At 51.8% G+C, this 20739-nt stretch overlaps 1 protein-coding gene across 1 annotated transcript in view; it reads right to left on the bottom strand.

Annotated features, from left to right (window-relative positions):
* AGAP1 (ArfGAP with GTPase domain, ankyrin repeat and PH domain 1) overlaps positions 1-20739 on the bottom strand; it is a 434418-nt gene that overhangs the window by 396768 nt on the left and 16911 nt on the right. Inside the window, 1 exon segment of the mRNA XM_037850014.1 lies at positions 3630-3688. Within this exon segment, the coding sequence (XP_037705942.1) occupies positions 3630-3688 (59 nt within the window).

The following is a 20739-nucleotide window of genomic DNA, read 5'->3' as shown; positions in this document are numbered from 1 at the left end:
GGTGACGGAGGTGCCAGAGAGCTGAGATTTAAAGATTTAAAGCACCATGTGCCATGAGACGGCAGAGGGTCTAGATTGTCACCATCATCACCGGCATCTACTGTGAAGTACGGTGAACTGTTGGGGCCCTATGCGTGGCATTTTTACACTGCAAGAGGAGAAAGAGCAAGGTGTCTTTTTAAACTCATTTCTTCTGTCACCCCCACACTCCACCACTTACCTACTCAACATGTGGTTTGCTGAAAAGGAGATCGAGGCACTTCGTAAACATCCCAGTCGCAAGTTCAAGAGAAACCTTTGGCTAATGCCCCCTGCATTTCTCAGTCCTCTCCAAGTAAATGAAAACCATATACATACATACGCATGTAAATATGAGATTTATTACAGAAATTGGCTCTGCAACTGTGGGGTGGGCAAGTTGGAATTCTGTAGGGCAGGCTGCGAGCTGGGAACTCCAATGAAGGTGTCGATGAATTCCCCAGGAGACGCTGGCTGGCTCAAGGGGAGATGGAATTCTTCTGTTTCCTGAAATCAGCTGCCCCTTTTCAGCCTTCAACTGTCTGGATGGGACTTCTCCTTTGTTGGTTGTAGACGGAATGAGCCACAGATCCATCAACTGACTCATGATGTAATCCGTGAAATGGCCTCACAGGGACAATCAGGCCAGTGCTTGCCTGACCAAACAACTGGACACCAAAACCTAGCCAAGCCGACACACAGGCTTAACCACCACACCCGCTCTACAGGCAAGATGTCCGGAGCATATTTACTCCTTCCACTGAAGTAAGCAACACGCGTGTGCGGCTACACACGTTTGAGGAAGCAGCACTGGGTTCCACTCCAGCACCATTTGCAATGAGCCACTGACTGTCTAACCATAACATAACTTCAGAAAACAGAAGGCAAGGCACTACCACTCTTGAAAAGAAAGCAAACATTGAGGCTTTTTTCTCGGACAGATTCCAAAAAATTTATTGCACAATCACATAAAGAGTCCATTTGAGGCTCGTTATGATGTCATTTGATGAGGTCCGTTTATGTAGTGGAGCACGGGTCCCCAAGGCACTGACCTACAGGGCCAACTGTCCTGGGCGTGTTGCAGTGAGTGGGAAACAATCACAGCCCTATGATGCACAGAGGCCGCCCTGCAGGACAAAGGAGCACTTTCTGCAGACGCTGAAAACTCCTCGGCACGGAGGGATCTGCCGTGGGATCCGACAAGGACCAGCCGCCGTTGCTTCCCCGGCAGGAGGGCGCCCGGTCAGCAGCAGAGCTGGCATCCTGCCCCACGGGGCAGGGACAGGACCCTTCCTCCACCCCGTGGTGGCCGGAATCGTTAACATCTGTACTTAACCCAGGAGACGGAAACGACTTGTTCAGTGAATTCAAGCAAACTCTAAGACACTTAGTTTTGGGCACACGGATGATGCAGGCTGCCCTGTAACGTGATCACCTCCTTCCTACACCTCTGTGCGCTTGTTTCAGAAAATCAAAAGCTTCCGAAATACCAGCAGAAAATGGGGTTTTTTGGTTGTGGGCATCCTCGGTGATAGGCCTGTAACAACCAATAAATGGGCTCTCGCAGAACCCTCCACGTGCAACACCTTCCAATGCCGCAACGGGGTCTGAACGGGGGTGGTCCCATTTGGGGGACACAGGCTGCAGGATCAGGTGTGTCTCAAGGGTGAGCAGCAGCCACACGAGGCTATCGCAATTCAAGTTTAATGAACTTTTAAATTAAGATGTAAAAATTCAGTTCCTCCCTTGTACCAGACCCACAAGTACTTGAGAGCCACAGGTGGGGCTCCTGCACTGGACAGAGCAGACAGATGGAGAACATGTCTGTCACTGCAGGAAGTTCTCCCGGGCCACGCTGTCTACAAGCATGAACTCCAGGTTCAAATCCCAGCTCTGCCTCTTCCTAACTGAGTTCCCTGGGCAAGCTCCTAGCGTCCTCCTCTGTGAAATGGGAACGTAACAGGTCCCACAGCGTGGGGTGGCTGCTGGGGTCAACGAGATGATCGTGGGAAGCCTGTCCCAAGGGCCTCGCACAGAGGAAGCATCACAGGCTTAGCCATCACCACCACTATGACCGTGGGACCGAAATGGCACTCTGGTTGTTGTGAGAGGGTGTATGAGAAACTGGCAACTCCCGGTAACGATACTGCCAGTTTTGTATCATTCCTTTAACAGGTATTTCTGGAGTGTCTTCTGGGATGACAGCTGTGCTGGGTACGTGGCTGCAACACATACAGAAGGCAGACAGACACCGCCCCAAGGCCAGTCTTGCGGGAGGCTGGGCTCCGGAGGTGGGAGCTGCGACAGGGGACCTTCGTCCTTCAAGAGGAAGGAAGCCTGTGCAGGTGCTGCAGAGAAGGGTCAGGGCATGGGTGGGGGGGACGAGGGCAGGGGTGGGATGGAGATGGGCCCGGGGGACAGCGCCTAGCAATAAGCAGCAGGGACAGGACGCGTCAGGAGCGGTGGGACGGGGACCCAGGCGCCCGCAGCCTTCCCAGAGCTCGAGGTGTGTTCACACATAACATGTTCACCTTCATGTTCTATGTTTAAGACAAGGATTTTTCCCATTACAGAAGTCACAAAGGCCGTCTTCAAAGAACTGAAGGAGACCTTGTTGCTCCATCTTCTCATCCGAGAGGGGGAAAAGTGGGGGTCCTGCCCGCTGTCCCATATGCCTTCCCCTCAACATCCCCTGATGTCGGGCTGGGGGAAGGTGCTGCCCGGGGACCTCGGGGTTCCGGCTGGGGCGCTGGGGCCGGGGCTGCGGGCTCTGGTCGGAAATGCAGACCTCGGGGGAGAGTGGAAGTGTGAGGAAAAAAATAAGATAACAGCTTTGGGAACACCAAGGGTAAGGGAACATGGAGAACCAGGCAGATCGGCGCTGGATCCTTCTCTCGTCACTGTTCCCTGTGTCTCAAGCTCTCATCTGACTTCATTTTAGAGTCAAAGTCTGTGACTTGAGAACTTTAAATAAGAGTGCGTATTCAAACACATGTATATTTAAATATGTATACACATATATATATCTCCCAAATACCACGTACTTCATGAGAAAGAACATAATTATTTAAAAGACAGATTTGTCCCTTCCTTCCACCCTAAGATTGGGGAGGACACGGTGTGGCTGCAATTGACCTCACACATTTTCTACATAACCCAATTTTAAGCTTTAAATGCTTTTATTTAAAGGTCTTTAAGATTCATAATAACTGAAAGCATCTTTAAAGTTTGTAATAAAAAAAACTTTTCCTTAATTTTAAGCTACTACTTTGTAAGAGGGCAAACAGTCACCTATTTTAATGATGAACACCAAAGCTTGATGCCTCATTACATAAAGCTTCCACACAACTGTCAAAGCACAAATAAGCCTGTGTGCACGTGTGTGTGTAAGGCACAGACAGGGAGAACAAGAGCCAGAGAAAGTGTGGGCCGCTCTAGTTGCCCCCCAGGGCTCCCTACCCGTCCCTCCCACGTCACACCAAAGAGGCCCGGCCCACGGCTGCCCGAGGGACGACGAGGCTCACACCAGGCCACCCCAGTTCTGAAACTCAGCCCCACCCCGTCCCCGCAGGGGAGGCGCGACAGCACCCGCGGCCCGAAGGACCACTCACCACTTTGAGCTCCGGGACAGACCGGCTCAGCGTCCATTCCTGGCTATTCACGAAGGCATCTGCAAAAGAGGAGGGCGAAGACAAGGTTACGGGCCACAGCTCACTTCAGCACCAAGACGACATGCCCGCAGCACCCACGACGGTGCAGCCCGGGCCCCCTGCGGCCCTCCACCCTCACCTCCCACCCCGAGACAAGGCGCACAATCTGCTCAAGCTCCCGGGCTGGGGAAGTCGGTTCTCACTGCAGGGCTCTGGCCGTCTCCTACACCGCAAGGTGCACGTCACCCGACGGCTCCGAAGGAGGCGCTAATGTCTCCCGTCCCCCTTTGCAAACGCTCTCACCCGAGCATGACAGGCCTCTTCCCGCCCAGGTGGACTTTATGGGCGGCCGGTCAGAAGTGTGGGGACGCTCAAGGAGGCGCTAACCTCAGTCAACTATTAGTCTTTTGGTTTTCCACTAAAATCCACATAAAAAGGCACGGCAGATGAGTGGATTTCCAAAATCCAAACGGTCCTACTGGGACAACATTCTAGGAGCTCGGAGAAGACTTGTGCCAGAGCTTCCATCTTCACGAGACCTGGCCCTTCCCAAGGCACCGCCCCTCGCCCAGGCAGCAGGCCCAGGTGGGCACTCCCACCAGCTAACCGGCCGTGTCCACCTCCCACCAATGCCCGGACCACCACAGCTTCACTGCGACCGTGTTTCCATGCCCCCTGTGTGTCACATTATCCTGAACGAAACTCCACCCTAACACCCGACACAGGCGTTCTCGACCACACAGCAGCGCAGTCGGGCCAGTGAAAGCGAGCTGGCCAAGGGAGCCCCAGCTGGTCCATCCGCAGCTGAGCCAAGAACAAACACATCCCCTTCAAAATGCGATTTGCTTTTCTAGAAATCTTCCTCAAGCTTTGAAACTTGGTGCCTGACAAGGGCAGCAAAGCCACTGCCTTCACGAGGACACATGATAAGCGGAGTGGACGCTAGAATGAGAGCAAATGGCAGAGCCCTGCAGTCCAGCTGGGGGAAGGATGCGCTTGTGGACGAGGTATGAGAGACAAATGCCTCCTGCAGTGCCGAGAAGACGGCTCAGGTGGGCACATGGCAGAGCAGGTGCCCGTGACAGGCGCTGGCTCAGCAGGGGCCGTGGAAGCTCACACTCCAGGCCAGGGCAGCTGGATGGTGAGGAGGAGCCGGGCTGGCCCTCAGGGAAGCTGGGGAAGTTTTAATGCTGACACGAAGCCTCAGCCTCGAGTAAGCGTGAAAGGTTAGATGAAAGCCGCCAGGGTCAGCAGCACGGGACCTGTGGGAAAGCGCAGGCCTGGCCGGCTGGCAGAGGGGTGAGCAGAGCTGGGAAGGAAAGCTGCTCCCAACTGGGGAGGCAAGACAGCTCGGAGGGAGCTGCCCGGCAGGTGGCCGTCCCTAGCACCTCTCCCCTCGTCTTTACTGAGGCAGACACACCGGGCCTCAGTTTTAGGGGGTGCAGATTAAGATGTGCACCCAAACACCCAGTCTTCTCTCAGCCGAGTCCACCCCAACACACCACAAATAATCACCGATAAACAGGGAAGCGAAAGGCGCGGCCTATGTTTGCATGGGGCTGAGCCCCCGTGGGCACTCAGGAGATGGTAACCAACGTCAGGACAGCTAATTAAATCACCTCGCAGTTGTTTTCTGTCATGAACTAAGTGTCAGGAAAATGGGAACTGTGGCCAGAAGGGTAAATGGCAATGGCCCGTCCGGAGCCTGCATGGTGGCACCTGCTGCTGCCCACGGCTCCCCCGGCCCAGCGCGGCGAAGGGAAGCCGGCTGCAGCCGGGCAACGGAACACGGAGCAGCCACAAAAAGAGAAGCCTGTGCGAGCCGCAGTGGGCTATCCGAGGCCGTAAGTGGCAAAAAGCAAAGGGGCAAAAAGGAGGGTACAGGATCCTAACCACTCTATGTTTTAAAAAGTGTTTGTTGGTTGGGGTGGGGCAACTCTGTATGAAACAGTCACATTTGCTAGGCTCTTTCAGGCAGGTACTTGAAAGCTGTTAGCCATCACTGATTTGGGGTCTGGGAACAAAGTGGCTGAGACAAAAAAGAAACTTTCTTTTCATTGTTAACTGTGGGTACTTTTTAAATTTTATACCATTTGGCACGTAAAAAATTAAAGTTTAAAAAATGAGCCTTAACAGTAAAGCAAAGAGGATAAAGTGTGAATTAAATGAGCTCAATTCATAAATGCACTGTTGATTTTTTAAACACATACCGCCATAAAATTAAGCTTTATCACAAATATTAAATATTCATGATAAATTAAGCCAGGATCCATTAAGAAAAGCACTTGATGATATAAACACTGGAACAGTGTGTGTTTGGGGGGAGAGGGGGCTTTTTACTTGCAAATACACCCTTACTTGAATGGAAAGTATTGGTTCTGTGGCAACTAGATTAATAAACAAAATGCTCAATGTAACTGGCAAACCCATCTTTCACTAAACATCAATTTTTTAAAAATTCGATCACTTTCAGTCATTGCCCAGTCAGAATGGAATACTGCCTCAGGCAAGGCAAAATGAAAAATAACATGAGATTTAGCACAAGACTGGTGTACGAGAATATTCCTGTTTTCCCCCGTCTCTGGGGGCCTCTAGGCAGGGATGGACAGACAGCACACCAGGCAGCCGCCCGGGCACAGTGATGTGAGCCGGACAAGCAGCTTCGGGGACCGTGCCTGGGTGTGGCAACACATGGGCACGAGTCACAGAGTGTGCCTCACTCCCAGAGGGGACCGTTCTGCCCCCCACTCAATGCCCCACTCGGAAGAGAATAAGAAAATGCATTCGCATGCACTGGCTTAAAGGAAAATGATTAAGATTTTAAAATAAAGCACAGTCCAAGATGAAAGACTGACAGCTCTTAACCTGTCAATAAAACTCCAGCTGTTTGCCTTTGTCACGTGGATCAGCGAGGCCACAGCTGCTGGGCATCAGGGTAATTCCCAGCCCGGTTAGGAAAAGACATTTAATCACTTCTTACTCACCTGATGCCCATTCAACACTGTATTCTATCACTTAAATGTAAGTCATAAAATTAAAAGAAAGTCTTCTTAAGATAGAGAACATGGAGAAATAAGAGGTAAAAACCCAACACGATCAGCCTCTTTGGAAGCGGCTCTAGGGGTGACGGTTACAGCAGAGCTCAGGGACAGGGGACCTGAGGACAGCCAGGGAGGGGGCTACACAGAGGATGGGAAACAACAAGGAAAACCAGCTACTGCATGTCGGGGAAAATTGCCGTCAATTAAACACACAGTCAGGTCTTATTATTCTGGATTCATGAAATTGAAAGAAAACCATCAAACAAAATCCCCACTGTCAACACTGAGATCCACAGAGCCTGCTCATATCGTATTTTAACACTGACAAAAGCTGGATTATGGGAAATTCTAAATAACAACATGTAGATTCAAGTTGAATCTCCTAACTTAACCCTCATTAAGATGATGTAAATTCCGACAAACCTCGGCACGTGACAGCGCTTTGCAGCTGCACAGATACCCACCGTTGTTGATGCCAAAGAAACCACCCAGAAGTAAACATTAGCAGACAAAGATTCTTGGGGTTTCGAGAGCTCGTCTCTTGATGGGCAACGAGAGACATGCAACTCCACAACATCTGGGTAACTGAGTTATGCGTGCCCTTAGCAGTTTTTCTTGCTTACCTGTATTTTATTTTTTATAATAAGTTTTCATTAGTTTTAACAGTCTTTTTAAATATACAACTACATAAAAGTAGACGGGGGCTGGGCCCTGATCTCAAGCACAGGAACAAGCACCTCGTCCCCTTCCTCCAAGTAATGGCACATTAACATATTTGTCATATGGTGTTCCACTCATTATTTTTTGGGGGGGGGGGGTCTATGATACTCTTGACTTGCTGAATAATAAATATATTGACACAAAACTGTAAAGGGCATCCGCCTGCTTCACCAGTGGCGTGTGTCTGCAGAGGGTGCGGGCATGGCTGGGCCCGCCCGGCCCGGGTGGGCACGCAGAAGCACTGGCAGCTCAGGTGCTCTCTCGCCAATCAGTCTTCACTCACCACCAAGGCCTTAATAAAACAAAAACAGCTCCCACCCCGGACATCTGCACCCAGAGTTCCACCCAGATTTTAATCCATTAGCAAGGGCTGCCCAGATTTTAGCACCCACTGTGGTGTGAAAAATTATACTTGGCACAGAAAGTGAAGACCCCCCCCCCTCCCCCATCACCACCACCAGAAAACTTCCCAATGCACGGACAGGACTGTGGGAGCTTCTTTGGGAAATCCTCATGCAGCCCCTGGAAGCAGGAGGTAATTAAATGAAAAATACCACAAAGAAAATCCCTCTGCCAATATCCTAGCCCTCGGCCTCCCTCCCCACTTCTGCCTTTGCCACCGAGGAATTCTGGGAGCCCCTAAAACCCGAGTCAACTTAGCTGTTCCTTCAGCCTCCAGAAGAGTGGAGCCGCCCGGGCCCTGCTCGTCTGACTTGCAGGGACACGGCAAGACGACAGCCTCGCACAGGAGCTGCGCAGACGCCCGGAAGTGTAAGTAAAAGCTGCCATCCTAGGTCGATGCGCTCCGCCCTCCTGGTCCCCTTACCGAGCTCCGTGTGTCACACAGAACCACACGCGCTCTGCTCACCCTCGAAACAAACAGACCGAGCCCCTCCGGAGGTGCGGGGAGACAGAAAGGACTGAGTCTCCGATGAGTCTTAGGAGAGCTTCTTAAAAGCTGACCCCTAGGCATCCCCAAGTCCCGTTCCTGCAGCACAGCCACAGGAATGTTAACAGACCATGTCACCCTTCGGATGCTAGCAATTACCAGGCTCACTTCAGAGCAAAGCTGCCTTTCCCAGCGCATGTGTAAGTTGCTTTTCTGAACACCTGGAGGAAAGCTAAAACTGGGGAGGCCCTGGTCCCTGTGACTCCAGCCCCCAGGGCTGCGGCCAGGCCCACTGCCCCCTCTTCTCCCTGAAGGAGAGACTGGGACCCCAGGGGATGCCCACGACCAGTGCGGATGCTGACAGATGGGAGGGGGACAGAGAGCTGCAGAAGGGACAAAGAAAAAATCAAAACAACCAGCTGTTTATTTTCACGTTTACTCCAGGGAGGATGGTTTTGTTTTCTTGTTCAGATTCTGGAAGTTTGTCCAAACTACAAATTCTCTGCGTTCTGTGCTTGATGATGACAAGCCCTGGGGGCCTCGATGTGGAATTGTCTCTGATCCAGGTGGTCTGTCTCTAGGCTCCTGGCCTCCAGGTCTGTTTTCAGTAACATTCTTATGCAGAATCACAAATTTTCCCAAGAAATTTAAAGCCCTCCTTGCGTTCCAATGTGAGAGCTGGAAATGTTCATTTTTGGAAACCCTCTTGGCACAGACAGCAGAAGTGCCCTGAGCCAGGGGGGGCCAGGAGCACACTCCATGCTTGATTCTCAACTGCTCAGTTATCTCCGTGGGCCAGTCACCCCTGGAGGGTCTGGGAATCCATGAAAGCCCAGGGACCCACCCTCAGACAGAAAGCCGGCCCTTCCTATTGTCTTACTGCTATCTCTGCACCTGCCTGCCCCCTCCCTCTACCTGAGATCTCTCATCACAAAGGCAGGAATTCAAGCCTCTTGAAACTGACAGCGTTTTGCAAAGTAGCTGAAAAATTATATCCTGTCCTTCAGCATTTTCCTCCAACATCTCAGAGTTTAATTGCAGGGTACAGAGACAGCTATAGACTATGTTAACCTTCGGGTTCTAGCAATTATCAGGCACAACGGGTTAAGATCTACCAGTGAAATTACCATTCATTATGCCCCATTTCTGCAGAGCCTGGACCAAGCATTTATATTTGGATATTCAGAGAAGCATCAAAGTTGTAGTTGGACTGTCTTCAGTGTCACTTCCCAGTGAAACTGAGCATTGCGTAAGAAAAAACGTGGGACTCGAGACTAACTATAAAAGTAAATTTCAACTTAATAAATTAACCTATTAAATGCCAATTTCGTTAGCAAATAAGGGGCGGAAGACTGGAATTACAACAAAAGGGGATGTGTTCTGTTTTGTTCCGCCCCTCTTCCACGATGGACACAATATCCCTTTTCCCAATCAAGACTGAAACACATTTCAAGAGCACAGAGATTATAATGAGTTCTTTACAAAAGGCAATCAAATCTCTTTGCAATACAGGCAAGCAATGCAATTCTCCATCACAATTAATTCGGGCTGGGGACAGATGAGCTCAACAATTAGGAAGCCTCTTAGAAGGCAGACTGTCTGCAGAAGCTGTGACTTCACTGCTGTCTGCACAATGAGGAATGGTAGCCTTGCTAACACCAAATGAAATACGTGGAGGAAATAATACAGAGTTTCACTGGTGTTTTATGCTTGAACTTGGTGACACTGCAGCCCGTTTCCCAAGAGCTTGCTACATGCCAGCCTCTGAACCCCTGTGCTCATTCGCAGCCCCAGAGCCCTGCAAGAAAGGGACCTGCTCCCCAGGACGGGTGCGGTGACAGAGGCCGGCTAACTCGGGAAGGTCACACTGGCCCATGGCAGGTTCTAAAGCCCTTGTTCCTTGCTGGCCGAGTTCCCCAGAGTGTAAGCCTCAGCTCCCTGGTCAAACCCACCTGAGACACCTGGCGAAACTGGTGACAGGTAAGCATCAGCTGGGACCCAGGAATCAGAACCTCGAGATCTGCATTTATTTAATGAGCTTCCCCTGGGAGTCTTCCCCCACACTCTAAACCACCCTCCTGGGTGTTCAAGATTTGCTGAGCATGTTATGTGAATATATCTCAATAAAATCACATTTAAAAAAAAAAAGATTTGCTGAGCACATGCCATCAACGCTAAATTTCAACGGAGGAATTTCTCAAGAAACGTGGACAAGTATAACAAGACTGCCCTGTTCTCAGAAGCACCCAGCCTGGCTCAGCCGAGTTCCTAAGGTTTGAAGGATCTGATCAGTAACTCCGGCCCCACATGGTGCGAGCTCTGCTTTCCCCGTGGCCCCGACATCCTGATGCTCACAGAACCCCACTGCAGAGGGACCTCAGGGTGAGGGGCTGAGAGCCAAGGGCTTGGCGCTGAGATCTGGGGAAGCTTCCGTAAACCCTGACTCAGTTCCCTCGTCAGTAAAATGAAAGTATTTACCTCTTACAGATTCTGCGAGGCTTCAAGGAGACGACACGGCAAAGGGGGACTTCTGATGCCCCTGCCCTGGGTGGGGGACAGGTTGCAGACACACAGACGGTATTCCCTGGCTGCATAGCCACACATGAGCCTGAAACAGCACAAGGCCAAAACCCCTGATGAAGCCCACAAGGAATCCACACAGCGATCGCAAAGATAATCGAAGCAACCCGTTCACTCCCAAGTGAGCAAGCAGGCTGGAAGGTGTCCTCAGGGTTGGTTTTCATCCCAGGCCTGTTGGTAGCACAATGAACCACGTGGTGCATCTGCGTTACACGGAACCATCATAGGTCAAAAGGGGTGGAGTGACAGCAACCTGTGGCACGTCAGAAGGCGCAGAGAAGCCAACTTACCCATGTGGCATGACTGCCGATTTCAGAAACTGGCAGTTCTAAAATAACCCCGGAATTACCTCCAGTCATTCTATCTCAGCAAAAATCACGGAACCAAAGGGATGGAGCAGAACCACAGGGAACCAAGAGGCTAACCCCCAAGAACCTGGCTAAGGAAAGGCCGAGCACTCCGGCTCAGTCCCAAATTCTGCCACCCCGCTCCCTGGCACCCGTGTCCGTCCTCACGGCTCAGAACCTCCAGTAATGGCTCACCAGACGTGCCATTAAAGGAGGGGCTGAAAGTCCATCTTCTCTGTATTAAACCGGCCATCAGCATGCTGACTGGTGCCTGCCCCAGCAAGGCAATGGACTCTTACTTCCTCTTCCAAATTACCAACTGAGCGCAGTGTGCAACCCTGATCAGAACGCGCTGACTGGTTCCTGCAGCACTGCTCTGCGTCCCCACAAAGCTGTTTGGCTCCAGGGGCCACAAATGCACTATGCAGACAGAACTGGTGAAATTATGCACAAGGGCAAAAAGGAACTTGAAACTGCAGGCAAAATTTTAAAATTGTCCCCATTTCTTTGGGAACCTTAAATTTCACAAAGATTTTTAAAAAAACAAAATCCATGCTTTTTAACAACAGAAGAGTGAGGGGGCACTTAATTGTGGGTTTAAAGCATTCTTAAAGACATAAAACATAAAAAGAAAGGAAGCACATCTGTGCCAAGAGCAGGAGACGACAGTGGCTTTGGCTATGGCTGCTTCATTTCAGTGCTGCGGAAGGAAACGGACCCTTAATAAAATAAAACCCATTTTATTGCAGTCACACTGCAAACCAGTTAATATGTCCCACTTTTAGTACTTTCCAACAGGGGACTCAGCAGATGCTCATTGGCAGATTTTTCAAGTTATGATTTTTTTATTTGAAAATCCTTGAATCTGTAAATGGAGTCAAGCACAAACCCTTGGGATACCAGATTAATTCTAGGCTTCCTTGGAAGTTCAGGTTGCTTTGCAGTGGCCTCAAAGATCTGTGCAGACAGGAAGGTTTCCGGCCCCCATATCCCCCCTCCAAGAGCACCCCCCCGCCTTCCCAGCCCTCCCAGTGCAGGGTGACGAGCACTGGGTCACCAGCACCCCTCAAGCCCCCCCATACCAGACGCAGCCACACCAAGGCCTACATACAACCCCAACCACCTTTCCTGAGTCCTGGCATGACTCAGAATCCTTCACAACACTGCCACCGCGTAAACTGAGGCCTTCTCTCCTCCCCTCTGGAAACCCCAACGTAACGTGCTGGCCACCCAAATGATACTGGCTGAATCACAAATTTAACTTCTCAGGGAACATACAATTCATTTTTGCTATATTTTCCTTGACAGCGTTCCTAGCACGTTCACGATACACGTGAAGACATGCACCCCTTACACCAGAACTCTCATGTGAAGAACGATTTAAGGGATTCCTGTCTGAGGAGAAGAAAAGAGGGTGTAGGAATGAAAAGGAAGAAAACGCCCCTTCCCTCCTCAAAAGGTGAAAATAGATGCCCCCCACACCTTGAGGGGAGCAGGGCCATGACCTGGGACGGAATGATGCATTCTGCTCTGACGTTTCACGTCCTGTGTCCCCTTCAGAAGCACGTGCATCACGTCAGCTGACAATGCTTCACAATGTTTTATTCGTAACTGACAAGTCAACAATCCTGAAGCCTGTGACGTAAGTCCATCAATTTCACCATTATAAAGCAATGGCGACGATGGCTTTCATCGCCAGTCTCTTTCAGAGCAGGCTTTGGATCCAAACGCAGGACGACCCTATACTCCTAGCTTCTGTAAACCTAAGAAGCAGAGAAACAGCACGCCAGCACCTCGCCCAGGCAGACAGAACATCCATCTCCGAACTCACGGTGGGGTCCTCTCTCAGCCTGGGGTCCCAAGGAGAAACCGTGGGCAGGCCTCAGACAGACTTTCCCACACCGCTTGGACTCTCTGGCAAAGCACCATGCCCTGCCGTCCCCTTATTTCACCGGAGGGCACACGGCCACAAAATAACATTTTATTTTGAAATAACTTCAAACTTATAAGACAGTTACAAGAATAATACAAAACCCACAGAGAGAACCCCAACATACCCCTCCAGGTACCCCAATTCACATTTAAATATTTTGCCACCGTTTCCCTTGCATTCTATCCATCCATCCGTCCGTCTGTCTACTTGTCTGTTTTCTACATCACTTCCAGTTTTCATTCCCAAACCTCGACAGATGGGAGAAGGTTTAGACGCCGTCACTGAGAGACTTAGAGAGAAAGCAGGTCCTCATGAAGCTTTGCTGATTCAAGTCCAGGAAGAGAGAAAGGCTGGGGTAGCATATTGTTAAAGCACCAACAGTGAAACAAAAACAGTCTCCAAAGCTTGCGTTTTCACATCACGTGGACCCCTAGCGGAGCAAAAGGCAACTGGGAGGTGACCGTTTGCCTTTCAGAAGGCGATTTCTTGGCTCGAAAGGGCAAACTTTAGACATGAAGTGCTCCAGGAGCTTTAAAAGAGGGAAATTCTCAAGTACTGAGGGATCCCATTTAATCAGTTGGGAAGACAAAGGGGTCACAAAACTTCTGAGGGAAAAAGGTGCACGTTCAACATTAAATATGTCAGGCTTCTGAGCGACAAGGTCATGAAAAGTCAACTCCAATTTCCGCTGCCAAACTGACAACCCTGCAGCCAGTGGTCCTCGGGAACCTCCTCATTTTACACTGCAGGTTTGTCCACACCAGCGCAACTCCAGACTCGCAGCTGAGCCTGCAGGGGTCTAAGTCACCAGACTCTGGGTCTAAGAACAGCCTGACCATCCTTGCCCTTTGTCCCCACACCTTGGTAAGAACACGGGGTGCGGTGCCCACCCAGAAGCTGGAGCCCAGGACGCCTCACCGAGCCTGACTTCCCTCCCTCCTCCCTCCCCATCTCCCATTTCCCCCACGCAGGCCAGGGGCAGCCCTGTCCCACAGCCCACCGCAGTCCAGGCCGACACGGGCTCCCGCCCGGACCACCCTTGGGCCCCCCCACCTATCCGTGCTCCAGAGGGCCCCAGAGGGAGCTTCACAAACCCCACCCCAGGGTTCCAACAGGCGCAGTGTGTGTTCCACTCAGACTGCAGGAGGATCTGTTGTTGGGCTTTGGACAACTGGGCAAGAAGAAATTACAAAGTAATGTCTTGGCAATGGATGGTGGTGATCGTAGCACAGCACTGTGACTGTTAGGAGCAGCACTGGATTATAACCTGAAAGTGCTTAAGGAGGGAGATTGGATGCTGCATGTTACCTCAATAAGCATTTTTTAAAAAACCCATAGACCTGTACAACACAGAGTGAGCCTTACTGTAGACGACAGGCTTTAGTTAATATAATTCTAATAATACTGGTTCATCAATTTTAACAAATGGACTACACTACTGCAAAATATTAGTAATGGGGGAAACTGGTAGGGGACGTGTGGTGGTATATGAGAACTCTGTACTTTCTAGAAATTCTTCTGTAAACCTACAACTGCTCTAAAAAACTAAAGTCTATTAAAAAAAAAAAAAAAACTAAGGGCAATAATAGCAATAAAAAAGATTCTGGCTGGTGTGACTGATGTAAGACAAGAATGCCACCTGCTGCAGAGGGCTGTTAGAGAGTGCGTCTGAGCTGACGGAAGGAACGCACTGCAGTGGCCGCACCCTAAAGTCAGTCCTCCTGGCGCCTCTAGGAGCAGACCAAAGCTACAATCTCAGGCCAACGTCAGAACGCCACATTTTATAAGACTTAGAATTATGAACAAACTTTAGGGACCCTTCAAAACATTTTATCACCCAATATGAATTTGCAGCATCCTTGAAAATTAGTGTTGAAATAAAGACATTTTATGAAAGGAATGAATCAGGAGTTGCAGAAGAAACAAACTCTGTCCTAGGTCCACAGCCACTATCCTGAGATGTAAAAGCAGTTGTTTTATTCAAGTTTTTTTCTCATTTAAGTCTGAGTGGATGCTAATACAGTAAAAGGTAATTTCTGATATGCAGCTTAGATGCTGGGGGATCTGCAACAGCCATTTTATTCGTGGAAGTAAAGGTGAAGCAGGAAAATCTTCCCAGGTAAAAATATAGACTGAAGAAAAGAGAAGACAAATATTTACAACTCATCTGGTGAATGTGTCAGTCCTGTACTGGACATAATTGGGCCTGACAGTTCTGATTCCATAAAGAACTCTAAACAGTCAATAATATTTTTAGTTTGTAGGGCAATTAGTATTTATAATACGGGATGGTTTCATAACAGAGGGAAATGCAGTTGGAATTCACTCATTCCCCGCGGACCTGGATTCCGTCTAAACAAGTGCCCAACGAGCCGGCCAGGGTGGGGGTGACACGTGGTCCAGGAGCCCAGGTCACTCCTTCCCAAGGCCCAGTGCGGCCCGGAGGTCTCAGCCCCGACACCCACCCAGCAACACTCTGTACTGAGGTCCCAGGGGTTACGGGGCACGGGTGGGGGGTGGACCCCGAGGTGTGTGAACTGCAAATCAAGAATGCTTCCCAGCTTGCTGCAGAAACACCTGGTTCAAGTCCATGCTTTGCAGGGAGCACCTGGACCTCAACCTCACCTCCGAAAGGGGGCTGCCTCACTCCGACCCAGCATGCCACCTCCAGGGGGGCTTCCCAGGAGAGCTAGAGCAGGCACTCAGGTATCGGCACCAACCTCAGGGCAGCACTTCACAATGCCAGCGGCCGGGAGCAACCTGAGGGTCCCACAGACGGACAGATGGACAGAATGGCGTCCATCCACACAGCCGGGAAAAGGAAGGAGGGCCGACTCGGCTGCAAAACACGGGTGGCCCCCTGAAACGCTACGCTGAGAGAAGGAAGTCAGACATATATTTAAGATCCAGACGATCATTTATGAAATACCCAGATAAAGCAATTCATAGAGACAGTTAGAGGTCACCAGGGGCTGCGGGCAGGCGGGAAGGGGAGTTACTGTTTTAATGGGACACAATTGCTGTTTGGGGTGACGGGAAAGTTTTGGTAATGGATGATGTTGGTGGTAGCACAGACACTGTGAATGTAATTAATACCATCTAATTGCACCCTTTGTGCATGTGTGTTTTCAGCACAATTTTAAAGAAGGTTAAAAAAGTTTAAAAAAAGAAAGTTGCATTTGGTCCCCTCCCTGGCCTCCGGCTCTAGCATCTCTCTAAGGACCCCATTCTGCAGCCCCCCGCCAGCTGTGCTTCTCTCCGGGCTAACGGGGCCCCCTTGGTCCAGAGGGCTTCTGGAATACTAGTCCTTGACACCACTTCATTACTGGCCTTTAGCTGAGATGACCCTTTGACATAAAGCAGTAAAAGCAAAACCAAACCCAACAAGCTGGGTGTTTTCTTCCTAGATTCACTGCCCGAAGAGAATGGACCAGCCAGTGCGGTGTGCCGTCGCTGCTGACCAGGCTTAGGGTGAGGTGGGGACCGGGCTCATTTGAGAGTTAGCAAGACTATTTCCATCCCCCCTAATAAGCCTGCGGCCCATGCACAGGAAATGGACACATTTCACGGTGCCAGTACCAATTCTGTGACTGCCTAACATGATTGAATATAATACTGCAATAATAGGTCTCATGGCCGCAAATCTAATCCCCCTGGCGGGAGGGGCTTCTGCGGAGCCTGCTGACGGGCGTTGTGCGCACCCCCCTCTCTCGTGTCCAAGATGCCCTCCCCCAGGCCGGAATGCAGAGCTGCAGCGTCTGCCTCCAGCCCTCTCACTACATGTCCACCGTGAAGGCCAGGATGTCACGTGACCCTTGGCCCCGCTGTCACTGACCTTCGGGGTCAGCAGGTGGTAAGGAATTGGATTTAAAATCGGAAAGAAAAACAACTGTCCGAGCTTCCTGGGTTGCCAGGCCCAGTGCCGGTATGGCACCCCCTGCCCCCCTGTGAGCTCCTTCTCAGCCCTTCGGGCATTGATTGGGATCGAACCCTGGGCTGGCGACAGTCACAGGCCTGACGCCATCAGCACCCCGGTCCAGCAATGCAGCGCGGGGTCTATGCAAGAACCCTCTCGACTGTCCCTCATCAAACTCCGCCAGGAGGGCAGCCCCTACCCAGGAGTGTCTTTGCTTGGTCCCCAGGCTGGCTGTTCGAGCAGTGTGACACGAACAGACACGCGAATGGTCCTGCACGTACATACATGTGAACAACCCCCTATGTACACGTGTGATCGGTCCTATACGTACAGATGCACGAACGGTCCTGCACATACAGACGGGAACCGCCCTGCACGTACATACATGTGAACAACCCCCTATGTACACGTGTGATCGGTCCTATACGTACAGATGCACGAACGGTCCTGCACATACAGACGGGAACCGCCCTGCACGTACATACATGTGAACAACCCCCTATGTACACGTGTGATCGGTCCTATACGTACAGATGCACGAACGGTCCTGCACGTACAGACGGGAACCACCCTGCACGTACATACATGTGAACAACCCCCTATGTACACGTGTGATCGGTCCTATACATACAGATGCACGAACGGTCCTGCATGTACATAGATGTGAACAACCCCCTATGTACACGTGTGATCGGTCCTATACGTACAGATGCACGAATGGTCCTGCACGTACAGACGTGCGGTCTCTCTGCGCCACCCACATGATGTTACGACCCACCCCTTACCTCTCACCCACAAGGTGCCCCCCTGCACCCGGCCCCACGCTGGGTCAGCGCAGACTCACACAAAGCCAGCATGCTTCGGGGCATGGGTCCTCACTTGCAGGCTTCACTTCACGCAGAAATTGGCCCCGGAACAGAATGTGGCTGTGCCTGGACCAAGCCCCCTTGCACGTTAAGTATCACATGCTGACGATCAACGCCGGTTACCAGACACGCTCAGCCTGAGCCCAGGTTTGCTCACCAAGTACCTCACAGGCTGAAAGGTGGTGGCAAAGGAAGCTGCAAAGAACACCCCGGAAACCTGGGGCACGGCTAGCACTTGAGGAGGGGGTGCCGGCGGATTTTCCTTCCCTTCGTTACCAACTTCTGTCCTGTTTTAATTCTCTACCACGGGCAGGTACAAGTTATCTTTAAAAGAAGAGGCAATAAAGATACTCTCTTGGGCAGCAGTAGTTTCCGTTTATGCCTCGAGACCCGTCCACACAGGGACTGAGGCTGCCAACAGGAGGCCTTTAAGGGTCAGCCCCGACGCCCAAGCAGCACAAAGTGTAATTAAGGAGAAAACTCAGGAAAAGGGTCCCCGTTGTTCCTGTGCTTCTTATTCACATTGTGAATGCCAAAGATTCTCACCTGGTTCATTCAAGAGTGAACAACACAGAAGGTTTTTTATATATCCCCAACCAACAGGGTTACTCACCACCTCCCAGCCCCGCTAATGCTCTACTCCCCAAGCAAGCTCAAGTTCAAGGTCACCGCGGGAAACATGGGCTTGGAAGGAGGCCTGCTCTCCCCCACGGGACACGCTCTGCCGGGTCCCCGTTGGTGCCGTTCGGGTTGAACCAGGAGAAGTCTGAATCCTAGAGCAACCCAGGGCCCGTCTCGCCTCCAGCAATCTGTTCTTCAAGCTTGAGGTGCGGTTTGCTTTCCGGTTACTTCTCACGAGGGAAGCCGAGTCCCACCTGATGGCACAAGCAAGGCGAGGGGAGCAGGGCACAGGGACACCCTCCGATGGTCCAACAGAGGAGCAGGTGTCCCTGGGAGGCAAGAGGCTGACAGGAAGGAGGTTCCCTTCAATCCTGGGTTTCTTGGCATCACAGAACAGTAACCGATACTACCTCCAGATTCAGATGGTGATTTTCATGTTAGCTTTTATACAATGTTCCTGATATACTTTTCAAAATTAGGGATGACACTGCAGCCTCCCAGTTTTCCCAACAGAAAGCCATGCATTCTATGGACCTTCCCACAGAGGAACCAGGTCTACTTCCAGCAAATAGAAGAATTTCTGCATGTGAATAAAAGCCAGTAAAAATTAATTCTCCATTAACGTGTCTATTTAACTTCTACACCTTCCTATTAAAATGGCTAGCATTACTTTGTCTCCAGCCCCCTTGAAGGCTGAAACCTTGGCTGCAGGGTCTGTTGGTGACAGACCCCTTCCCCCAGGGAAGAGGAGTCCAGCCAAGGACGCGACTCCTGGGGCAACCCAGGTCCCGGGACTGAAGGCCGTCTTGGGCAGAGCCCCAGCTGAGAGTGCCCGGCCCCCAAGGGCCTGGCAGCCTTGCAGAGACTGCTGGCAGCTCAGCCTGCTCCAGCCTGGTCCTGTCCTCGTCACCGGGGGACCCCAGTGCGCTCCCCAGGAAGTGTCCTGCATGCCATTCTCCTGGAGCCCACTTCCTGAGGAGCTGACGGCCAGTGAGGACCTCACCCGGGGGAGCTGCTCTCATTTGCAGAGCCCCCCACGCACCCCGGACGCTCCTGGACCAGGGGAGCCCTGGAATCTGACCGCTTTCAAGCAGCCCCAGCCCAGCCCTGGCCACAGGCAGGCAGATCGCAGGGTTGTTCCTGCCTGCAGCCCCTTGCCACCCCAGCTGGTGCCACTGCCCTGACCCACTCCCCCACTGCTTCCGGAGCCAGGCACGGTGCCAAGTGCTAGCAAGACACCAGTGACCAGCACCAACCTGGTCCCTGGCCCCTCCCTGTGTAGGGATGACAACCAGCAAGTCCACCCAGACTGATGGCCGCAGGCTGGGCAACACGCTGCCGTAACAACGGGGACAGGGAGGCCACGACGGGCTGCTGTCGGGAGGCTTCTCCGGGCAGTAGACACCGAGAAGCTGAGCCCCTGGGGAGAGAAGGAGCAGCCCCAGAAGGGGCAGGGGGCTCACTGAAAGGACGGCCCGGGGTGGCTGTGCAAGGGGAGGATGGGTCAGGGCACCCCACCCAGGTTCTAGCATAAAGTCCACCAAAGTCCCTGGAGGCTTTTAAGGGTGGGCAGGAGGTGCCCTGGACCTCACTCTGTGGCTGCCGGGCGAGCCCGGGCTGTGGAGGGCAGGGTGGGAGGCCCCTCCTGTTCTGTGAGCCAGAGAGGACGTGCCGTGGCCGGGGTGGTGGAACATGGAGGGAGCAAAGAGGGTGCAGGTGCCCGGGGGGGAGGCAGCCCAGGGGTGGGAGGCGGGGGCTGCGCTCGGACGTGGGGGCAAGGCCAGAGGGGAGGGGCAGTGGGGGGCAGGCCCCCATGGAGGTGCCCACACTGCCTGCCTACCAGGGACGGCCACCGGCACACACCTGCGGACCGTCCAGTGCCCACCGTGGAGGTCTCTCTCCTCAGCCCCCTTGCCAGGAGGGCCCCTTGGTTTTGGCTTTGGACACCCAAAAGTTCTTCTGCAAAAGCCCCTCAAATACTGAGAATCCAACTCCATGTCTACATCTGGTGCCTGAACTTACCCTGTTCTATTGACTTACATTCTCCTGAGAAAGCTTTACGACTTCTGGGAACTAGGCCTGTCGTAATGGTGCTCACTTCTCTCTAAGGCTCCCTCTTGCACTGCACGCTTGTTTCTTCTAGGAAATCCGATTTTGC

Source organism: Choloepus didactylus, chromosome 9 (genome assembly GCF_015220235.1).
Source record: "Choloepus didactylus isolate mChoDid1 chromosome 9, mChoDid1.pri, whole genome shotgun sequence".
Classification (NCBI taxonomy): Eukaryota; Metazoa; Chordata; class Mammalia; order Pilosa; family Megalonychidae; genus Choloepus; species Choloepus didactylus.
This window is presented reverse-complemented; position numbering and strand designations above follow the sequence as displayed.